Source organism: Zeugodacus cucurbitae, chromosome 4 (assembly GCF_028554725.1).
Source record: "Zeugodacus cucurbitae isolate PBARC_wt_2022May chromosome 4, idZeuCucr1.2, whole genome shotgun sequence".
NCBI classification, from domain to species: Eukaryota; Metazoa; Arthropoda; class Insecta; order Diptera; family Tephritidae; genus Zeugodacus; species Zeugodacus cucurbitae.
The window spans coordinates 29,050,638-29,075,314 of record NC_071669.1 but is presented as its reverse complement, the minus strand read 5'-3'; the positions used below and the strand labels follow the sequence as shown (position 1 = coordinate 29,075,314).

At 32.6% G+C, this 24,677-nt stretch overlaps 1 protein-coding gene and 2 long non-coding RNA genes across 6 annotated transcripts in view; 2 read left to right on the top strand and 1 right to left on the bottom strand.

Moving 5' to 3' along the window:
* Window positions 1-19,866, top strand: part of LOC105218970 (protein MIX23) — a 34,330-nt gene extending 14,464 nt beyond the window's left edge. The window contains exons 3-5 of one of the 4 annotated variants that reach the window (XR_003752937.2): window positions 17,800-17,887; window positions 17,950-18,131; window positions 19,643-19,866. Coding sequence is in view for 2 of the 4 variants with exons in the window: in XM_011194867.3 (XP_011193169.1) it covers window positions 19,643-19,750 (108 nt within the window). In the remaining 2 variants the exon portion in view is untranslated. Of the gene's footprint in view, window positions 1-17,015; window positions 17,153-17,799; window positions 18,132-19,642 lie in introns of those variants that run through there. The other 3 variants (XR_852125.3, XM_011194867.3, XM_011194868.3) reach the window with 3 other exon arrangements.
* On the top strand, window positions 1,589-12,709 carry LOC128921617 (uncharacterized). The gene is made up of 2 exons (XR_008471049.1): window positions 1,589-4,382; window positions 4,475-12,709. It is a non-coding gene; the product is annotated as an uncharacterized LOC128921617 (long non-coding RNA).
* On the bottom strand, window positions 19,753-23,942 carry LOC128921615 (uncharacterized). The gene is made up of 2 exons (XR_008471046.1): window positions 20,124-23,942; window positions 19,753-19,935 (listed from the first exon to the last, which is right to left on the bottom strand). It is a non-coding gene; the product is annotated as an uncharacterized LOC128921615 (long non-coding RNA).
* Between the last annotated feature and the right edge of the window lie 735 nt (window positions 23,943-24,677).

Sequence of the window (24,677 nt, the reverse complement as noted above, 5' to 3'; positions counted from 1 at the left end):
GTGAGCATGTACCAAAAAGAAAAACACCATCTGTACAGATTGGTATTGACCGCTACGTCAATATTAAAAGGAAATCAAGTCCTTTAAAGTCAGCGGTCAATTCCAAAAAATTCCAACCCGCCACACTTGATACAAATAAACCAGCAACTTTAAATTGCAACAGATTTGCCATACTAAGTAGTGGATCGAACGACGATGCGACAAGCCGCCGCCAATATACATATTTGCGAGAGCGTAGCTCAATTGTACTTGTTGCAAAACTAAGTGAAATTGTAGGTACTAACAATTTTCATATAGTGCCTTTGAAAAAAGGCAATATAGATGAAACTAAAATACAGTCCTACACTGAGAAAAGTTGTATGGATATCGTGAAATTTTTGTCAAATAACAATAAAAACTATTATTCTTATCAACTGAAGAGCTCGAAAGGCCTAGTTGTTGTTGTAAAAGGCATAGAGTCTTCGGTAGAATGTAATGATGTCAAAGAAACCCTTGAAGAATGCGGCTTTGGAATTAAAAATGTGGTAAATATCTTCAATAGAAATAAGGTACCACAACCAATGTTTAAAATCGAATTGCTGCTAAACTCTAACCCAATTAAAAAGAATGAAACCCATCCAATATACAACTTAAAATATTTGTTACATCGTAGAATTACCGTTGAAGAGTTCGAAACCTGGTAATTCTAAGAATAGTCATATCCAAGGAAGCTATGCAAATGTGCTAAAAGGCAGCGTTGTGCAAATGCAACAACCCCAAAATCCACCTAATGGAGGTATTGAAAATATGATCCTAAACCTTACTCAATGTATGACACAATTTATGTCTAGCATGCAAAACATGATGCAAGATTTAATCAAATCACAAAACCAAATGCTACAGACCTTATTATCTAAAAAATGAGTATACTAAATATTGGTATATGGAATGCCAATGGTATAAACGAACACAAAATGGAGATAATACGATTTCTGACTGAAAAAGGCATAGATGTTATGCTACTGTCAGAAACTCATTTAACAAATAAGAACAACTTCTTTATACCGGGATATAGACTTCATGCTACAAATCATCCAGATGGAAAGGCGCACGGTGGAACAGCAGTATTGGTTAGAAATCGGTTAAGCCACCACGCTTTAGAACCGCATGCTACAGCCCAGTTACAGGCTACAACAATATCTTTGCAAAATCGGGGTTCTGACCTCAACCTAACTGCTATATATTGTCCACCTCGCTTTAAAATTACAGATTGTGAATTTCAACACTTTTTTGGAACGCCAGGTCCAAGATTTCTAGCAGGTGGAGATTACAATGCAAAACACATGTACTGGGGCTCACGTCTTATTAATCCGAAAGGACGGCAGCTGTACTACACTATTATAAATTAGCACAATAACCTTGATATAATATCTCCTGGTAAGCCGACATACTGGCCTAGTGATAGAAACAAAATACCAGACTTAATAGATTTTGTTATAGTCAAAAATATAGAAAGATCGCTAATAACAGCAGATACATGTACTGACTTATCTTCTGATCAATCTCCTGTACTAATAAAGTTATGCGAACAGCCCATGATAGTTGCAGCTGTCTTGGCAAACACCAAAAAGAAACATTAAGGTTTTTAGAAAAATCACTAATAATGGAATAGAAAAGCTTGTGAACGAAAAAAGGCGAGCTAAAAAGGTGCGAATGGCAGATACATCGCTCTCCTTCTACTCAGCTTCAACTGAAATCTGCTGTACGTAAGTTAAAAAAAGCGCTTAAACGCGAGGAAGAATACAGCACTGAAAATTATATAAAGAACTGTGTCCAAATTCTAGCAAGCAAAACTCTCTTTGGAAAGCCCAAAAGTCTTTTAAGCCACCGGTAGATTCCAACATGCCTATAAGACAGTCAAATGGTAATTGGGCACGAAGTGACGAAGATAAGGCAAATTGTTTTGCAAATCACCTAGAAAAGGTATTTCAATCAAATTGTCCAAAGAACAATTTTAAGTTGCCAATCATCCACAGTACCACAAAAGAGTCCCTTGGGTCTATTCAACGACTTCAACTACTGAAATTGTTAGTATTATAAAAGAGCTTAACCCAAAAAAATCGTCAGTCCACGATAATATTACTCCAAAAAAGCTAATTGAGTTACCAAATATTGCTTTAACAGTGCTCTCCTTGCTCTTTAATGCAATTTTTAGTTTCGGATCCTATCCCATTTTAATGGAAAAAGTCGCAGATAAACATGATAGATAAACCCGGGAAAGACCAGACACAGCCGTCTTCATACAGACCAATCAGTCTTCTACCCTGTCTTTCTAAAATATTTGAAAAAGGTTTACTATCAAAGACGTCTCCTTTCTTTCATGAAAATAATGTAATACCAACGCACCATTCGAACATAGAGAGTACTGTTCTGCTATATTTCTAGATGTGGCTCAGGCGTTTGATAAAGTGTGGCATGAAGGACTTTTGTATAAGATTAAAAAAAGTTTACCTTTCCAATTGCATAAAACCTTGGAGTCCTATTTAAAAAATAGAAAATTTGCAGTAAAAGTAGGTGATTTTATATCTGATGAACGTTCAATAAGGGCTGGAGTACCACAGGGCAGTGTTTTAGGCCCAATTCTATACATCATATATACGGCTGATCTTCCAACTGCTAATAATGTCTTGACATCAACTTTTGCGGATGACACAGTTTTAGAGTCGTAAACAAATGCCCCATTATAGCATCAAGAATATTAGCGATGCACTTAAGTTCTGTCGAAGAATGGCTAGCAAACTGGCGTATAAATGTAAATGAACAAAAGTGCAAGCATGTTACATTTTCCCTAAGACCAAAAATGTGCCCGGCAGTAAAAATGAACAATATTCTAGTGCCTCAAGCGAATGAAGTTACCTATCTTGGCATTCACCTAGATAGAAGGCTTACGTGGAGAAAACATATATCTAGTAAAATAACGTGCATGAAGATAAGAGCTGCAAATTTAAATTGGCTTTTAAATAAAAACTCTAAACCTAGACAACAAAGTGCTTTTATACAATGCGGTCATAAAGCCGATTTGGATGTACGGCATTCAACTGTGGGGTACGACCTGTGCAACAAATATCGATATAATACAAAGGTTCCAATCGAAAATGCTTAGAACAATCACATGCTCACCATGGTACATGCGCAATGAAAATATCCATAAAGATCTTAGTATCCCTATGGTAAAGAAAGAAGTTGAGGACAGCGGATTGAAATATATATCTAAGATTTTATAACTTGTTGTTAGGCTTAAAAACAAGCAGATTCAATAAATAAGGAAATATTGAAAAAAAAAAATAATCTGTGCTAAAAGAAACGACTCTAGAAAGTTTGGTTGATATAGCTTTAGTAGTTTACGAGATATGTACAAAAAACTTAGTAGGGGCGGGGCTACGCCCACTTCCCCAAAAAAATTACGTCAAAATATGCCCCTTAATAGTGCGATCTTTTGGACCAAATTTTTACTTTCATAGATTTATTTATGGCCTAGTTATGGCACTTTATGTGTTTTTTTTAGGGCGTGGCAGTGGTCCGATTTCGTCCATCTTCGAAAGCAACCTTCCTATAGTGCCAAGAAACACGTGTACCAAGTTTCATCAAAATATCTTAATTTTTACTCAAGTTACAGTACACAGACGGACAGACAGACAGACATCCGGATTCGAACTTCACTCTTCACCCTGATCACTTGGGTATATATTACTCTATATCTAACTGGTTTAGTTTTGGGTGTTACAAATAATCGTTATATGAACAAAACTATTACACTCTCTTAGCAACTTTGTTTTTTTGGAGAGTTTTTTTGTAGAGTATAAAAATCTCTCCAGTCGAGACAAAACCAGAGCTGTCCGAAGTTTGGCCTTTGGCGGCGCTTTAAGTCGAATATCTATAATATATATCTATATTTTTTAATCAGGCGTTCCTCTTTCCAACGGTATTTTCAGATTCCGTCGCCAAAGAAATCGGAAGTGTGCCTTACGTGGTATTACAACTTAAAAATGAATCAATATGATATTGAATTAATTGTTATTCAAGATCTTTTAAACTGAAGTAAATGAATGACAGTAAAAATTCAGTTGACTTTTTTAATAACAAACAATCAATTAATTAATTGCCCGTATATTATCGTTTATATCAAATTCTAATTAGATTAAACATTCACAATTTTAGTTTTCATCGTTATTAACCTCAGAAAAATTGATATTTGTGCAACAATTTTTTTTGCAATTCTCAAAAGAAAAAAACAATTGCTTAATTCTAAGTATGCAGTTATGTTTATTAATGCTTTATCTCTGTTTGCCCCACAAAACATAGACGACAATACTATTGAAAATATAGAAACAACTAACGAGAATGTAAGCAATAATTGAAAAATAATTCCATGTTTATAAAAACAACTAACTTTCATTTTATTTAAAAATGTGACTTTGAACCGAAATTTCGTCAGATCAAGATTGAGATTATGAACAAAGATGTTATACAAAATTATGTAAATACTGCTAAAGTAATGTGGCATCGAAAAATAAGCGTACTGGACCAAAATTTTCGATAAATGAACGTACCAAATGGCCTATTCGCAAGTTGGCTACTCAGTCTATAAGTGCCAAGAGAACGTCTACAACAAATTTTGAAAGGAGACTTAAATCTTAAATATGAATGCAAAGTTATACCCTTTATAATCTTCACAAAAACACATGCATCCTTTTTCGAAAAATACAAATTCTAAGAAGTAGAGTTTCAAAATTTGATATTTAGTGATGAGGAAACATCAAATTTAGATGAATAATAAGTATTGGAGGGATCTACGGCACCCTCGCCATAATTACTATAACCGCAAACATGGCGGTGAATCTCTAATGTTGTGGGCTGCTCTTAGCACCAAAGAGAAGTCTTCCATTTTCCCTGTCCCGAGTCGTATGAAAGCCAAATTTATATGGAATTGCTGGACATTGAATTTATCACGTTTTCTAACGCTTATCATGGCGACAACTGGGTGTTCCAGCAGGTTAACGCGCATATCCACGTCGCTGGGTATCCTGAATCCCTTTTTAAGTCGCGTAATATTCCCTAACTTAGGTGTCCGTCATTAAGTCTAGATCTGAATTAAATAGAGGATTTATGGGACATACTTTCCCCAACATTTTTTAGCTGAACAAAGCAGTATGACAGCTGAAACAAACTATTGAGGAGGAATGGGCGAAGATAAAGTTTCAGTACCGTAAAAGTTGGGCAATTCTATGACAAATTGGCTAAAACTTTTGAAAAACAAGAACGGGGCCCAATTTCATATTAATAATTCGAAAACATTTCATTCAAATTGTATACATATTTAAAAGTTAATACTTAACTAAAACTTTTAATTTTGCACAAATAACTATTTTCTATGATATAAAATGCAGTTTTATTAATTTGGTTACTTTTTCTTTTAGAATGGTATATGTTTCTTTAAATACTACTTACTAACATCTGACAAAAAAAAATCAAACATCAATATAATATGCAGAGGTTGAATAAAAATTGAGAAAAATAACAGTGCACAAATATCAATTTTCTTGAGGTATTTATTGAATATTTAATTTTAATAAACAAAAATTATTAAAGAGAACAAAATCAAAGCAAATGCTCAAAGCAGCCCAGATTTACATATTCATTCAACAGCTGTTTCTACATCTGATGTGTCCTAGCTGCTGCTACCGAAAATTCCACCAGCAGAAACTAGCAGCGCTCATGCGATTAGCTGACGCTCTCTTCTGCTATTTTTTTGAGTAAAGAAACACTTTTCCAGCAGAAACTTGACAAATTATCACTAGATAGTAAACTGACATTATGCAACTGTATACCAAATTTTACGTAATACCGGATTGATATCAAGGGCTTTTCATCTTTTCTTTATTTACTAATATTTATTTTCAATTTATGTGAATTTGTAATTTTATCCCACAAAAAATTTTTTTTTAACTTTTTAATAATCATATTATAATTTTAAGATTTACAATTCACATGAAATTCACTTACGAGTAAACTGTAAAAATAATCGAATTCTATATTCCAAAGGAATGGGATTTTTCGAGGTATCAAATCGGTCACATTTATATTTTTCAGTTATTTTACAAATTAAGATTTTTATGAAAGGATTTTCTAATATTTCCTTTGAAAATTATTCATCCATTTTCAAGAAATTCAGTAATTCGTTAAATCTCGAATTCACTTAATATTTGAAAAATGATGGCGATAATAGTAAATGGTTTATATATAGTGAAAATAAAACTATAAAATAAGTTCCATGTGGAAGTAGAGCATTTTAAACGACAGCAAAATAAAAAAACCTGTCATAATATTCAAATATCCAGTCTAAATACCGCTCTTCGGACAACCATAGGTTGACACTTGATGTTTCCAGTCAAGCACCTTCATAATGAGGCCCACATGCTACGTGTGAAGGATCATAACGACAAACTGAGTATATGACCACACCTCATTACATGCCCCTTAAACCCCACTCTTCCAACTCCCCTTTCCCTTTGGTCCAGCCCTGTCGAAAAACCTCGTTTCGGCTTACCGCTTCAGGAAGGTTTGAGAAATCCTACAACAACAGCAATATGAAACGTGCTGATTATTCGCGAATTGCGAAAGGATCGCATAAAAATGGCAACGAAATCTGTCGGTTTTTGGACAGAAAAGGGATTTCCTAAAAGAAGCCCCTGCTCTCAGATCGCAATCGAAAACATCATTTGGAGATCGCTTTAAAATACATTAGACAACAAGTGAATAGAAAAGTGAAACTGTTTTCTGCGGAAACAAAATCGGATCGGAAAGAACCGAGGTACACTACAACAACTGATGTATGGAAACGCCGATGTAATGTTGGGAATACAATGTGATGGTCCGGTATTGAGTCTATATTCTATATTGAGGGACAAACTGGCAAATTTAAGTACATATAGATTATGAACGATTTATGATTTTTGCCCATTTTTCTAATATGCCCGTAATATGGATTTACTAGCGGGATAATGATCCAAAACACACAACCACTAAGCAGTAATTTCACCACTATTTGGTGACAGTTTTAGATTGACCGTCTTGAAATTCAGATGTAAACCCTATCGAAACCTATTAGTCTCACCTGAAAAAGTACGGTCGTCTAAAAAAAAATGTAGACGAATGGAAACCGAGTGGAAAACTATTCCACAGAATTTCGCCATAAAAAAATAGAGTCAATTTTAAGCACTGAATACACTTGCAGACTTGTCTGTACTACATGTCATGTATGGCATACCGTCGCATCGTGTAAAGCCTGGTCTGTACACCAAATTTTAGGTCTGCATGCAAGTATGCACAAAATTGAAATGTTTCAATTTTTCTGCTCGTCGTTGCGACGGGTAGCAAAGTGTATTGTGTGATACGCAGACCGATCTCATTCTTGCTTCATTTTTGCAGTGGAAGGTTGTGTACGCATCATGGCGCGACACGATATTTCGAAAATTTATGAAGCGATTTTGTTCAAATTTTGCACATTTCTTTGCAATAACATTATGTAGTTAATGAACTAAGGATTATATATATTTTTTATTACAAATGTTTTTTTGAGCCAAAATAAGCCGAAAATTTTAGTTTTTTTTTGTTAAAAATTTGTAAAAAATTTAAATTTTAATATAATTTTTTTCCTTCGATCATTAACTAGATTTATCCATTTACTGTCGAAATATCTTTGGTTTTTTGATTTTAATATTAAGGTATAATGTCCACGGCAAGAGCCTTTTTTGGACACATAATCGGAGATGAAGTACCAACGGCTGGGATTTCGAAATTTTTTAATAAAAATTTAAATAAAACAACCCTTAAAGTCTTATGAAACTCCTACGGGAGAGAATTCAGTAAACCAAAATCGTTGCTTTCGTTTTTTTATATTCTCGCAACAAAAGTTGCTAAGAGAGTATTATAGTTTTGTTCACATAACGGTAAAACTAAACGAGTTAGATATAGAGTTATATATATAAAAATGATCAGGGTGACGAGACGAGTCAAAACCGTGAGAGGGTTGCTTTCAAAAATGGGCAAAATCTGACCACTGCCCCGCCCACAAAATTGCGAAAACCGAAAACACAAAAAGTGTCATAACTAAGCCATAAATAAAGTTATTAAAGTAAAATTTGGAGCAGATGATCGCACTAGGAAGGGGCATATTTGGATGTAATTTTTTTGGGAAAGTGGGCGTGGCCCGCCCCCAAATCGGCTATTTGTATATATCTCGCAAACCAATAAAGCTATATAAACCAAACTTTCTGCAGTCAGTTCTCTTACTTACCCCACCACACACCATGAAATTAGTTGAAATCGGATAATAACCACGCCCACCTCCCATACAAAGGTTAGGTTGAAAATTACTTAAAGTGAGTTAACTCAGTAACGAAAAACGCCAGAAACACTAAATTTTACATAAGAAATGGCAGATGGAAGCTGCACTCAGATTGTTTTTACAAAATGGAAAATGGGCATGGCATCGCCCACTTATGAATCAAAAACCATATCTCAGGAACTACTCGACCGATTTCAATGAAACTTGGTTTGTAATAGTTTCCTTGCATCCCAATGATATATTGTGAAAATAGGCCAAATCGCTTCACAACCACGCCTACTTCCTATATACCAGAACTTTGAAGAATCTGAATTGTAAACTTTGCAATATATAAAGTAAGCACTAGTGAAGATATCGATGCAGAACTTTGCACAAATACTACGTTTATAGTGTGGCAGTCCCATTCTAAAAATCGCCGAAATCGGAACATAGGTTTTCAAGGCCCCATTAATCGAACATGAGGACCTCGGTGCTTCTAACCTAATATTATGGTTTCCAACTTTCAATGGACTTTAACAATATATATGACGAATATATGGGTCAAATTGTATATTATATAATATAAATAAAGTTAAATAAATAAATTGCGAGAGTATAAAATGTTCGGTTACACCCGAACTTAGCCCTTCCTTACATGTTGCTTTTCATTTTCAGCGCATCCCGAAATTACAAGCAGCGCCACAATTGCATCATCCGATGCCATAACGTCCGCTCACTTCAAAGATTGCAACGAAATGATGTATGAACAACTTGTCGCATAAGTGTACAGTGAACTGACTTGCGACCCGGTATGCATACAAGTCTGCAATTGTATTCACTGCTTTACGCAGATGTCAAACCGGGCACAATACCGATTACTTTGGCGATCGGGGTTTGACAAAGAATTCCGGTATAAATGTGATATCGGAAAGAGGAGGCTCTACAGAGAATAAATATATATAAATATTGTTTATGTTTGAAATATTTTTATTTAAATGCCTAATTTGTTTCTATAAGTACCACATGGTATTTCAATATGTTTAATACACACATCACATTTTTCACTTCACATATTGAAAATTACACTGTTAACAATCAATTAAATTCAAATTTTTCATTTCTTTAAGGCTTTTTAAGCAAAAATTACTTATTTTATAAATCACTTTGCACATTAATAGCTGAACATGTTTCTGTGTTTACAATTATGTGGAAACCGATCGGTGCCACTTCTTAGAAACTACATGTGAACGATTTTGCAACACTGCGTTTTGTTTATTTTCTTTTCGTAGAACTTTTTTCTGAATCAAAATCATCAAAAATGTATATAAACAAGTAAGGAATTGCTAAGTTCGAGTGTAACCGAACAGTTTATACTCTCGCATATTATTTATTTAATTTTATTAAATAACACACATATTCGTCATACATATAGTATAAAGTCCATTGAAAGTTGGAAACCCTAATATGGGAGCTAGGGGAAGTTATGATCCGATTTCACCCACGGAGTCATATTATAAGAGGAAAAATATTCCCTAAAAATGTCTTCAAAATATCTGAGAGGCTTACCTACATTTTCGGTTAAAATATAATATAAACACTGATTCAGATCGACATCAAATTTCTGGTATATGGGAAGTAGGCGTGGTTGAGAACCGATTTGGCCTATTTGCACAACATCATCATTGGAATGCAAGGAAAATATCAAAAACCGAATTTCATTGAAATTGGTCGAGTAGTTTCGAAGATATGGTTTTTGACCCATAAGTGAGCGGAGCTCAGTAAAATTTGGAACAAAGTATCGCCCTATGAAGTGCCATATTTTGACGTAATATTTTTGGGGAAGTGGGCTTGGCCCCGCCCCCTACTAAGTTTTTTGTACATATCTCGTAAACTACTTGAGCTATATCAACGAAACTTTCTAGAATCCCATACAAAGATTATGTTGAAAACTACTAAAAATTTTAAGTCCGCCCACTTATGGGTTAAAAACCATATCTCCGAAACTACTCGACCAATATCAATGAAACTTGGTTTGTAATATTTTCCTTACCATTTCCCATTGATATGTTGTGGCCAAATCGGTTCACAACCACGTCTATTTTACAATATGTATAGTAGGCACTAGTGAAGATATCGGAACAGAACTTTGCATAAATGCTGCATTTATAGTGTGGCAGCCCCTTTCTGAAAAATCGGAACATTTTGGTTTTTAAGGCCCCATATACCGAAATTGAGGACCTCGGTGCTTCTAACCTAATATTAGGGTTTCCAACTTTCAATGGACTTTATACAATATATTATATATGACTTAGCCCTTCCTATTAATTTATTTTGTTAAATAAAAAAGATAAATTTTGGGAAAATCAGATGAATTTTTGCGACATTCCCCATATATGGTGTCTACAACACATAAATCTTGTGAAAAGTGATTTTTTAAATCGTGTTAACGTGTGTGAAATTTTTGTTGAAATATTTGATCTTTAAAGCCGAATATCTCGAAAACTAGGCGTCTGCGTTACCTATAATCTACATCTATATTTTTCAATCCTTTAATTAAATTTTCTCAGCATGGATTTTGCAAAGGGAAATCTACAGTAACAAACTTGCTTGAATTTGTAAACCATGTGTCAATGGGTTTTAGGGATAATAAGAATACTGATGTTATATATACAGACTTTAGTAAAGCATTCGATAGAGTAAACCACTCAATTCTTTTGCAACAACTGGATCTTCTTGGTTTTCAACCAATACTTCTTGAATGGGTGTCCTTATATCTTACTAACAGAAAACAACAAGTTTTATTTAATGATACATTATCCGATTCTATTAGTGTCACTTCAGGGGTTCCACAGGGTATTCATCTCGGCCCGATTCTGTTCTTTTTGTTCATCAATTAAGTTTTCAGAAATTTTATTATATGCGGATGATGTAAAACTTTTTAAATCATATACTTCTTATAATTCTCCTTTTTTTAATTCTCATGTAAATTCAATTGTCTTAAAAGCTAAAGGTGCTCTTAGCTTTGTTAAACGTTGGTCTAAAGAATTTAGTGATCCGTATATTACTAAAATTCTTTTTACAAAATTGGTAAGGCCTATATTGGAGTATGGTTCTGTGGTATGGAATCCTAGCTATCAATCCCATTCTGATAAGCTTGAGTCCGTTCAAAAACAATTTTTACTTTTTGCTTTAGGCCACTTACATTGGGATTCAAGATTGAATCTTCCCCCGTATACTAGTCGTTTAAAACTTATAAATCTTCCCACACTCACTAGTTGCAGAGAAATGCTAGGTATATCTATTGTCTGATATTAAGTTTAATGTCCCATTGCGTTCAACTAGGAAGTTTAGACCATTACATCTAAAGTCTTCTAGAACAAATTTTGAGTTAAATGAACCATTCCGCCGAATATGTCAGGATTTTAATTCTCATTCCAGCATATTTGATCCATCTGATCCATCTCAATATTTAGCATCAAAAAAAATATTTTGTCTTCTCTTAATAAGTAATATTCAGAAATTTTTAACTTTTTGTTTTCATAAATTTTTAAATCTCAGCTGTTGAAATGTTTCTTTCTGTAGTTGAGCAGTTTGAGAACTGGACGCTTAAAAATCTCTTGCCTTTCTAGACTCGGCAAATTCCGCTCGTATGCGGACTGCGCCCCACGCGTCGGTTGGGCGGGAGGAGGGTAATCGTTTGGGTTTATTATTATTATGTTTATCAATTATAATCTGCATAGTTTTAATGTTTCACTTATATACACAATAAACAGTATTGGCCCCAGAATTGATCCATGTGGTATTCCTTTTTTTCACCAATCTATTGTCCTTCCATTCCTTCTAGTTCTTAGATAGTTCATTTCAATTTAACTTCTCTGGTCCCAAATTTATAAATGCGTTTTTTTTAACAAAGTCTTTATTTATTATGTGAAAGGTCTCTTAAAGTCTAAAAAACTACCATAATTTTGTTTACTTGTCCCACCTTCCTTCTATTCATTAAATGTATAATTTAATAATAATATTTGGAATAAAGGGCATTATCGTACAAATATTCCATCAGCTATTGTTTAACAACTGAATTATTCCACCTTCTTTGCTCATTTTGATCATTATTGATTGGTATTATTTTTAATAAGCTTTTATTAGCTTCACTTGTATGTATGTATGTATGTTTGTAACTTTTTCCAGTACTGACACTGCATGAAGGTGATCAAAAGTGTGAACAACTCACCAAAGAGATGCGCTTAAAAGTATACAACATACATATGTATTAAACTGCTGCACAAGCAGGCTTATTCCTTGTTTCAAGTCATTCGTAATTTAACATGACAATGCAATGTTTTTCTCTCAGCGAACAATTCAAATGAACAACACACTCAGAGAAGCAAAAGAAAATGCTTGCATGACATTTTTCTCACCAAGCATAGTTGCCTCAAAACATTATTGTCGGAGAAGGCACGAAAGGCAATGACAATGAAAGGCAATGAAAATCAAGCCTATGACAACGAATGCAACAAAACATTTTCCTAATGCATGTCAGCACACATTGTTGTTATTTTTATGCTAAAATGTAAATTATTTTATAAAAACATTAATTTCAAGAATATTTTTGCACATAAAAATACTATTTCTTTAGCATTTAATAGCATTTAATAGCAAGTGCATGCTGCACTCGTTGCTTTTTCGCTAGGCATGAAAAGCAATGAAATTAAAAAAATCTTAATATATGCTGACAAAAATAATTATGGAAACATATTAGTATTTTTAGTTAAAAAACGTGGTAGCTTTGTATTATATTTTTCTCATATTGAGCAACTCACGATTTTTAACCAAAAATACTAATATGTTCTCTTAATTATTTTTGTCAGCATATATTAAGAATTATATTTAATTTTTTAGTTTGATGTGATTTTAAAGCGTTTTTTTTAGTTTTTATAAACTATATTTATTTTTTCTCATAGATATACAGTGATTCCGTTATGTATTATATGTATTTTAGCAAACTTTGTTTATGTTTCACATTCGTACATCCTGTTAAAGCAAAGTTTATATAAATTTTTCATATTCTTTATTAACTTGCCGAATTCTTCTTTCGAATCTTTCATTATGCTCAAGCTTTACAATTTAAATAGCAATATTATTTTTAATAATAAACAATATATTAGTTTATATGTTTATTTGGTATCCCGTATTATATGATATTATATTAAAACATTCAAAATAGTTTATATTTTTTCCAAGTTATCTTAAATATATTGCACTTTTTCATATCCAATATTTTTTCGTTATAACATGTATTTCATTCATTTCATTACCCACTGCATTTCTTGATGGGCTGTCATGTTGCTCTTTGTTTAAACTATCGTATACTTCAGAGACATGCTATTAAGAGATAATTATTCAACTGTGGGTTCAATGTTTTCATTTTCATGTCAACGCATCGCAGACTTCTCAGTTTAATATCGCACACGTGTCACTTACTTTAGAAGACCACGCCTTGTGGACAGAAATAGCGCTCTGCACAGGCCCTTTAATCAGAATATGTCATAGTAGCTCTTCCAGAGGTTACATAAAAAGTGTAGAGCACCATTTCGCGCAATGGTTGTTCACTCCACAACGGCTTTCGAAGTTATGAGTACCAGGGTAACTAGAATCAAATATATAAACGATTTCTAATCATATATACATATATATACAGTATTGGCCAAAAACTAAAGCACCATTTAGTGCGTTTTTTTATACTCTCGCAAGAAAAGTTGCTAAGAGAGTATTATAGTTTTGTTCACATAACGGTTGTTTGTAAGTCATAAAACTAAACGAGTTAGATATAGGGTTATATATATCAAAATGATCAGGATGACGAGACGAGTTGAAATCCGGATATCTGTCTGTCCGTCCGTCCCTCTGTCCGTGCAACGGATAACTTGAGTAAAAATTGAGATGTCTTAACGAAACTTGGAACACGTATTCTTTGGAACACGTAAAATTTGGAATAAAGGATCGCACTAGGAAGGGGCATATTTGGATGTAATTGTTTTGGAGAAGTGAGTGTGGCCCCGCCCCCAAATCGGTTATTTGTATATATCTCGCAATCCAATAAAGCTATACAAACCAAACTTTCTGCAGTCGGTTCTCCTACGTACCCCACCACTCACCATGAAAATAGTTGAAATCGGATAATAACCACGCCCACCTCACATACAAAGGTTAGGTTGAAAATGACTAAAAGTGAGTTAACTCACTAACGAAAAACGTCAGAAACACTAAATTTCACAGCAATAATAGCAGAAGGAAGCTGCACTGAGATTTTTTACAAAATGAAAATGGGCGTGGCATCGCCCACTTATGGGTCAAAAACCATATCTCAGGAATATATAATAATGTATAATATTTTCTTGACACCCTGATGACACGTGTGGAAAAAGGATGAAATCGGTTCACAACCACGAAAACTTCCCATGTAACGCAATTTTGAATTCCATTTTATTCCTTCACTGTATAATATATGTATACATAAGGAACCAATGAAGATAGCGAAATAAAGCTTTACACAAATACTGTATATGATCTGTGGCATTACTTGTGAAAAAATTGTCGAAATCGGATATCGATATATCGAATATGAAGAACTCAGTGCCCCATGGTAACTTTTCACCGAAAATTTCGGTAAATCTCTCAGGTATCTTAATTTAATTCAGAGGAAATATTTTCTTCTAATAGTGTGTCTCTATACCAGAAAAGGTTAAAATCGGGTCATAACTTCGCTTATATATGAATATATGAGAATACGTACCTAATTATAGGTTTTTCAAAAATACGATGAGCTTAATAGCTTATAAATCGTTAATATGTGAAATATATTCATGCCGAATATATGAGTCAAATTGTGTGTTTTCTTAATAAAAATAAATGTAAACTTTTTGCATTATTATTAAATTGAATATTCACTTATAATAAAAAATATAATTGTTAATATTTTTTGTGATACATCTTTAAATTTAAATCAACCAAATAATTGCAAAGGTATTTATAGCTTCGGCAGACGGCAGTGATAATCTACATTAGCGGACTTGATTTGCTTTAACTTGCGCATTTGATCCATTTTAATGCAGATGAGTTATGCACAAAAAATTCGTCCATTTAGCTGAATTACCAAATTTGAGCTGCCCGAAATTTGCTTTTGTGAATGCTGGTTGATACAAAGAAGAAGAAAACGTAAACAAATGATTTATGTTTCTATTTTGAAAATTAAATTATGCGCAGATATATTAACAATAACTAATTTAAGCGTTTAAACGCAGCAAAAAGCACAGACAATTTAATTTATCAAATTTGTGGCAATTGTCGATAAAGGTCGATAAAATAATGGAATGAATGAGTGCATGCGATTGAAAATCTTTATCGTATCAAAAAAAAGTTTAAAACTGACCTCCCCCGAGTGAACTTAAAGTTACTTAAATGAAAGCCCCACCCCCTGTTTTAATTATGCGTTGCACGTTTTTGTTATTTGGTTGCAAACTTTAAAAAATACTTTATACTTTAATAACCCCGAATATATATATACACGTGATGCCTTCACACATTTTCTTTCATCCAGTTTTGTCCTGGATTGGAGAGCCTACACCGTTTAACTATTGTGAAAAAAAGTATTTAATTCGCCTGAGGCTCTTTGAGAAAATTCGTTCGCTATTTTGGAAGCAACTTCATATCGCTTTTAAACACCTTAAATTTATTTTTGTTGGTGTCTTTTTGGCTCTTGTATCTAAAATAGCCATTTAAAATATAATTTAGTCCGTCATCAGTAATTGTTTACAAAAAAATTCCAAATGGTTTACTTCTCTTAAATTTCCGCAACTCACACTCATCAACGGATTTCGTAATTAGCGACATCTAATCAGCCGCGGAATGTATTTTTTCGAGTTGGTAAGTGAGTTCAATGTGATCGTAAATTTTATTTTCGATACAGTTTCAAGGATTTCGAAGTAAAATTTTTTAATCGAAACGGATTCAATGGTTAGGCCCAATATATAGTTAATATGAAAACGAGTTAGAAAAACTGAAGAATTAGGATGAAGTCAAAATAGGATTATCGAAAAATCTAAAATTTGAATTAATGTATTTGTCCATTTGTTGTGAAATTACTAGTTTTCTATACATTAGTGAATCTACTGCTCAGTTGAAAGATATTGGCAATTTTACACCCCTAGACTGAGTATGGTGAACGACAGGCGACGAGAAAATGCCATTTACAAAGCTATATTTTGAAGCATATTATCTATCTTTGTTGCAAATTATCTACTACTTTCAACCCTCTATTAGATTATCCAGAAATGTGAAAATCGGGCACTGGTAAAGACCAGTATTTTGCGAGTTTTGGAGAATGAGTTCGTTTAATATATTATATTTAGAGAAAATATGTACTATTTATATATTATTAAATTACGAATGTTTCCAGTAGAATAATTTACCTAAATTAATCTAAAAAACCGTTGTTCTTTATATACTTTATGAACTCGTATTTTTCAAACGATATTTACTTTGTTTAATAGGTTTTGGTGCAAAATATTACAATTTTATTAAACTAATATTTATAATTATAATAAAAGTGCCTAAGGTGGTTTCTTATAGTTAATTCTAATTAATTTTCCAGGTTCTTTAAAATTGCCAATAACAATCAAATTTAGCAATCGAATACATGGAACTGTTTGCGACCGCATTCACAGAAATTTTCATAGAAACAGAAAATAATATCAAAAGAAAAGGATATATCGACGAGATCAATCTCAAGACTACCGTCGGTGAAGTGGTCATCATATGACAACGCGCTTAAAAAATATTAGGCTCACCAGATGCAAGCTGCTTCTTCAGATGAATTAATTTTCACTTTTGAAGAAGTTTCTAATAAACAATACGACAAAATCTAAGCTAAAACGCCCAAAGACACAGATAATATTAATCCAAGTGTTCAACGTGGTCATCATTCAGCTCTTTACAGTTTGGCCTCATAATTAATGACACAATTTTTGTTGTTGAATTCCTAGTATTTAAACCCGGAATCTTCCAGAAAAATATGTAAACGATTTGTGTACCAACCAAGGACAAATAGTAGAGTAATTATTACTAGATGGTGCACTGTTATTTTTCTCAATTTCTATTCAACCTTTGCATATTTTATTCATGCTAGATTTTTTTTGTCAGATGTTAGTATGTATTTAAAGAAACAAAAACATATACCATTCTAAAAGAAGAAGTAACCAAATTAATAAAATTTCATTTCATACCATAGAAAATACATATAAATATTTGTGCAAAATTCAAATTTTTAGTTAAGTATTAACTTTTAAATAGGTAAGCAATTTGAATGAAATGTTTTCGATTTATTAATATGAAAAAAGTTTTAGACAATTTGTCAAATAATTGACCATCTCTTACAGTACTGAAACGTTTATCTTCGCCCATACCTCCTCAATGGTTTGTTTTAGCTGTTATACTGCTTTGATCAGCTAAAAAATGATGTGGAAAGTATGTCCCATAAATCCTCTATTTAATTCAGATCTAGACATAATAACGGATACCGAAAATAGGGAATATTACGCGACTCTAAAAAGGATGTAGTATACCCAGCGACGTGGATAAGCGCATTATCCATCTGGAACTCCCAGTGATATTCCTCAGATATAAATTCAATGTCCAGCAATTGCATATATTTTTGTTTTCATACGACTCAGGACATCATTCGAGATCCACCGCCATGGTTGCGCTCATAGTAAGTATGGCGAGGGTGCCGCAGATCAATCCAATACTTATGATCCATCTAGATTTAATGTTTTCTCATCACAAAATATCAAATTTTGAAACTCTACTCCTTAGAATTTGTATTTTTCGAAAAAGGATACATACGTTTTTATGGCAACATTATAAGCGCGGTTTAGACACTTTGGATTCATATTTTAGTTTTAAGTCTTCTTCCAAAATTTGTTGTACACGTTGTCTTGGCACTTATAGACAAAATTCCGCTTTAATTTGGAGGAACTCATCATGTTCTGACTTGCCAACTTCCGAATATGCCATCAATCTTATTCTGTACCTCAGACGAAATTCGGTTCCAAGTGGCATTTTTAACTAAATTAAAAGTTAGTTGTTGTTTTTATACACATATAATTTTTTTTTTCAATTATTGCTTGCATCCTGGTTAATTGTTTTTTTTTATAATGCCAATAGTAGAGATGTTGACACCGCGGCAACCAAAAAACAAATAAATCATTTCACACATTTTCTATGAAGCGACCCGATTTGCATAGTGGACTTATACTAACTGCACTATGAGCAAAGGTTGTCGCCGATTTTTTGTGCGGCAAACAGAAATAATAAACATAACTGTATTCTCAGAATTAAGCTATTGTTTTTTTATTTTGAGAATAAAATTGCAAAAAAATATCAATTTTACTGAGGTATATGTAATATAATTCGAGGTAATTCCCATTAGCGTCAATAAAAATTCTGTTTCAAATTTTGAATAGTTCTTCTTCATTACCTGCAATTGGCTATTCTAACTTATTTTTTGAATAGTTATGTAACTGTATGCACTTCAGTGGTGGTTGTTTTGTATCGGTTAAAACCCGTGATTCCAACGTAATTGTTATACAATTTTCTCTTTAGATGGATCTTACAATTTATAGATTTTTTAAACTATTTCCAACCTTCGTTTTAACCACTTACGTTGCCGTTACACGAGAAAGAACTTACTTTCAAGTTGATCATTCGAATTAATTGACATAAATTGAAAGCCATGGCGTAGGCTGCAAGCAACTTGCTATTCAATCGTCAAGAATTCGTCGCCAAGGAAACTACTTACACTTATTGCCAAAATTGATTCATAAGCCTTAATTTTTAAATCATTCTGTAGATACATGTTCCATAAAATGCACTGTTTGTGAACAATTTCGTAAAAGGGAATAATTCACTTTAAATAAAAGGGAATAATTCACTTTAAATTTTATTCGTCATTAATTTTAAGATTTTGATACTTGTAATTTGATAATTGGACAGCTCTATACTCAGCTGATAATTTCTTGATCATCAACTTGAAACGCCTTTTGCCTAAAGAAATTGAAAGCAAGACGGCTTTCAAGTTCGAAAAGTCAGAGTGTGGTAGTAAAAAGGTGTGAGGCAACTTGAAAGCAATTTTTTGAACGTGTAACGTCCGGGTTAGTGGTTAACATTTGAATTGTAATATACTGTTGTATACAAAAATTGTTTGTTTTTTTTTAATTTCAGCTTCGTCTTTTACAGTCCGAAGTAAACGTGGAAGATATTGTAAACGAGAGGTCATTAAAAGCATTCAAAGAACGATGCCGAACATATCTCCATTCCAATGCAACATGATGGATGGTCTTAAAAATGTATATTTAATTTGAAATTTTCACATAGAAATTTGTTTTATTGCACATAATATATTGATCTTGTTTTTCTTCACAATTTCGGCTTAAAATTGAAATTCATCATATTTTGTATTATTTCATTCATATATCTCTTGACATTTGGTCACGATATAACGTTCCGGAGTATACCTAAGTAAGTAAATACAAAATAACATTGTTTGTAAATAATTATACCAATAAATTAAAGATTAAAGATTTTTCAAGCAAATCAGCAAAGAACAATGTTTTGAAAGGTTGGGCACCGGACCACATAATTGTTTATTTTGGTGAATTGCTTTGAGATGAAGGCAGTTCAATAGTAGATAATAAGTTATTACTCAATATGCTCGTTACGCCATTTAATATCTGTGGTACTGGTTGTTGTGATACTTGATGTTCGGAAACAGCAGTAAGACTCCAAATCGTAACCATCTCCATATTTTCCTTCTATATAATAATACATACAGTATTGGACAAAGTAATAGAAGCAAACGGGTTCCATCCGTTGTATTCATATAGAACGAAAGTATTATTTAATTATTTTTTTTACATATACATACATACATATGTAGATACAGTTAATTTAAAAATGTCACATATAAGGCTACTGAGGCTAGATTTTGGCAGCATTGTTCAAATGTGAGTAACAATTCGTGCAGTTAAAAATACAAATACGTGAACAAAAATATATTATTTTAATCAAAATATAAAAAAGAACTATGTTCAGTAGTTATACATTATTTTTCATGAGTCGGTACGAAAGCTTGAATGTCGTATTAATTCGACGGCTAATTAGATATCGTTCCAATCCTTTGGATCTTCCACTTGTGAAGTACGCTAAGAATTAAAACGTTGTTATTTGTTATGTTTACTATATTTTATATATTTTCAAATACAACTGTGTTCGAAATAATAAATATTGGGAATCTGTGTTTAAATTGATATTTGATACAGTTATCATATACCTAGAGTACCGTTATTTTTTGTGCAACGTAGTTGTTTTTTGCTGTGATTAATAAGAGCAGTGCAAGCGAAATGGTCATATTATTTTAAATAATTTGATTGAAATGCGAAAATTTTGGTCTGGACCTTTAGATTTGTTTCCCGGGCTGTGAAACATGAATGTGTTAAATCAACGTATTGGGAGGCTTCTTTTACTACGGTATAGGTCCGTTATATTGGATTTAAAAAAACATGGAGGCCAAAATTTACGAGGAAAAAATTGAGCCGTCTATGCTCCCATACGCTGAATCGAAAATCATCGGCTCAATCATCTGACCTTAATCCAAGTGAGAATCTTTGGGCAGAGATTAAGGAAGCTGTAGAGAAAAAAAACACAATCAAATTCGAAGCACTTATGGAATATTATGAAGAAGATGTGCAAGGCCATTCCTCTTGAGAAACGCAGGCATTTTGTGGACTCCATGCCTTGGAGATGTGCAACGATAGTAATTCGACTATGTGGTAATTATTTAAACTTTATTTTGTTTTATTATAATGAATAAATTGGTTTTTGAAGTAAAATGCTCAATACTGCTATTATTAATCACAGCTGAAATTGTTTCCACACTTTTTTTTATTAATTTAAAAAATATATGTATGTTATTTTCTCAGGAAACTATATTTCTTGTAAGTTTAAATAGTAAATAGTAAAATAACAATGAACTATAACAACTTTATAGCTTTGAATAAATTTTTGGTTATACCGCTGCTATTATTTCGAACACAGTTGTAGATTTGAAAGATATTTATAAGTTGTTCTGCTGCAAGTTTTTGAATAAATGAAAATTGTTTGAAATCCAAACAGACTTTGATTATACTCTCGCAAAAAAGTTGTTAAAGAGAGTATTATAGTTTTGTTCACATAACGATTGTTTGTGTCACACAGAAATAAAAGAGTTAGATATAAGGCTATATATATATAAATGATCTGCATGACGAGTGGAGTTGAAATCTGGATGTCTGTCGGTACGTCTGTCCCTGTAAGCGATAACTTGAGTAAAAATTGAGATATCTTAATTAAACTTGGTACATATATTCCTTAGCACCCTGAGGAGGTTATACGGGCGAAATCGGACCATTACCACGCCCACATAATGACGAAAGCCGAAAACATATAAAGTGCCGTAACTAAGTCATAAATAAAGTTATAAAAAATTTCGTATAAAGGATCGCACTAGGAAGGGGCGTATCCGAATGTAATTTTTTTGGGAAGTGGGCTTAGCCCCGCTCCAAAATAGGTTTTTTGTACATATCTGTAAACTACTAAAGCTATATCAACCAAACTCTCTACAGTCGTTTCTTTTAGATACTACCTTATAGTCCGAAAATGGAGGAAACTGATTGTAACCACACCCACCTCACATACAAAAGTTATATTGAAAACTACTAAAAATGCTTTAAATCATTAATTCATTAAGAAAAAACACTAGAAACCTTAAATTTCATGGTAAAGATGGTACAGAAGAGCTGCACTTAAATTGGTATACAATATTTTAAATGGGCGTGGCTCCGCTTACGTCAAGAACCATATCTCAGAAACTATTCGACCAATTTCAATGAAGTTCGGTTCATAACATCTTGGCATCTCAATGATATGTTATGAAAATGGTCCAAATCGATTCACAGCCACGCCTACTTCCCATATACCCGAACTTTGAAGTCGATTTGAATCGTTTACTTTACATTATATGAATGTATGTATAAAGTAAGAAGTAGTGAATATATCATTTTAATTCTATTTTAGGGTTTAATGAATATTATTAGGAGTAATTATGTGATGAAAATTCCAAAACCGTACCATAAATTGTCCACATTATACGCCTTGTCACTTAATAAGAAGAAGGATTAAAAACATTTACATATACAAATGATTACAAATTGTTTTCCACCATTCTGTAATATTTGAGTGTATGTGCTTTTTGCTTTGTTAAAAATAAATTTATACTGACCTTTAATTATTGTGAAATTTCTTCCAAAAAATATTTAATTCGCCTGATGCTCTTTGAGAAAATTGTTTCACTATTTCGAGGGGGCAACTCTATATCGCTTTTAAACATCTTTAATTTATTTTTGTTATTTTTTTTCTCTTGTCCCTAAAATACCCATTTAAAATACAATTTCGTACGTCATCAGTAATTGTTTACAAAAAACTTCCAAATGGTTTACTTCTTTTAAATTTCCGCAACTCACTCAACGGATAGATTTCGACCAAAATTTTCGATTTTGCGGATTCAATGATTTTGTAATTAGCGACAGCTTTTAGCCGCGGATTGTATTTTTTCGAGCCGGTAAGTGAGTTCAATCTGATCGTAAATTTTATCTTTGATACGGTTCAATGATCCGACGAAAAATTTTTCGATCGCATCGAACCATTTTTCGATCGAACCGGAAAAATACAAAGAATATTTAATAAAATTAGTTGTACAAAATTTAATATTCGCCCCTATTCCCGTTGTCGTTATCGTTTTAAAACGACTTAAGAACGCCTATTTGGCATTCCAGTTGGCGTTAACGACATTTATCGAAAATAAATTGAGATTTCCCAATTTGAAACGACTATAGAAACGACATAGAAACAGTCGTTTTTTGTCGTTGCTATAATTGTGAGCGACATAGAAACGACGCGGTTGTTTGAAGGAATATTTGAAGTGAAGATGAAAATTCCAAATCGGAAACAGTTTGAACTTTTAATTTCTGAAATGGAAAAATATCCGCAGATGTCACCACTACTTCTTTAAAAAAATCAAATAAAAATGGAATACTAACATTGTTGTACGTAAGTACAATAATTACAGTGATAACGTTGTTTAGAGTCAATACAGAATAGCATAAAATCCATTAAGGACTGCTTTAAAAATGTGTCTCGTTGCATAAGAAAGAAATTTTTATATGGGAAAAGAGCTCCTTAAAGTATACTATATAAAATATGTAGACAAATTTCGATAACTTTTCTTAGGCGTTACGATATACTTCAAGAATACCAATTTAGGAACGAAGCGACGATAAAAACGACAACGACAACGGAAATAGGGCCGATTATTAGTAGTCTCTTGAAATTTTAAATCAAGTTAACTTTTAGTGCGATTATTTCTGCCTTTTTGAAATATGAACTGTAAAAAGTTCTCGGATTTCATATTAATACCAGCTTAAAATTATAGATAGTTGTCTTTTTTTTAATAATTATTCAATCCACTTCACATTTTTATTATCTATTAATTTTCTGAAAATTAGACGAGCACCATTTTGACAAGTTAAATAACATGAATAATATTAAATCTTCAAACTCCCAAACATAGATTTGAAAAGGTATGCATAACAAAGTTATAAATTGAAATTCGATTGTTAATTACACCATACGTCAAAATAGACGATTTTTCAATGTTTTCGTTTCTCCAGGAAAAAAATTAGTTTGGTCCCCTAACCAGCGGAGTGTTTTACAGTGTTATTAATGTCGGTAAATATGCTACAAAAACCTACTTTTATTATACCGCGTCCATTTAAAGTATTCATGTCAAATTAAACATAATCCTAAGCTAGTCATAGTTGTTATACTTACATAATATTACTAATAGAAAAAGAAGACTTTGGAACTTTGTATCTATAAAAAAAGAAATACTAATACATGTATATATATATATATATTTATTTATTTAAATTTATTTTGCATAACAAAGTTATAAATTGAAATTCGATTGTTAATTACACCATACGTCAAAATAGACGATTTTTCAATGTTTTCGTTTCTCCTGGAAAAAAATTAGTTTGGTCCCCTAACCAGCGGAGTGTTTTACAGTGTTATTAATGTCGGTAAATATGCTACAAAAATCTACTTTTATTATACCGCGTCCATTTAAAGTATTCATGTCAAATTAAACATAATCCTAAGCTAG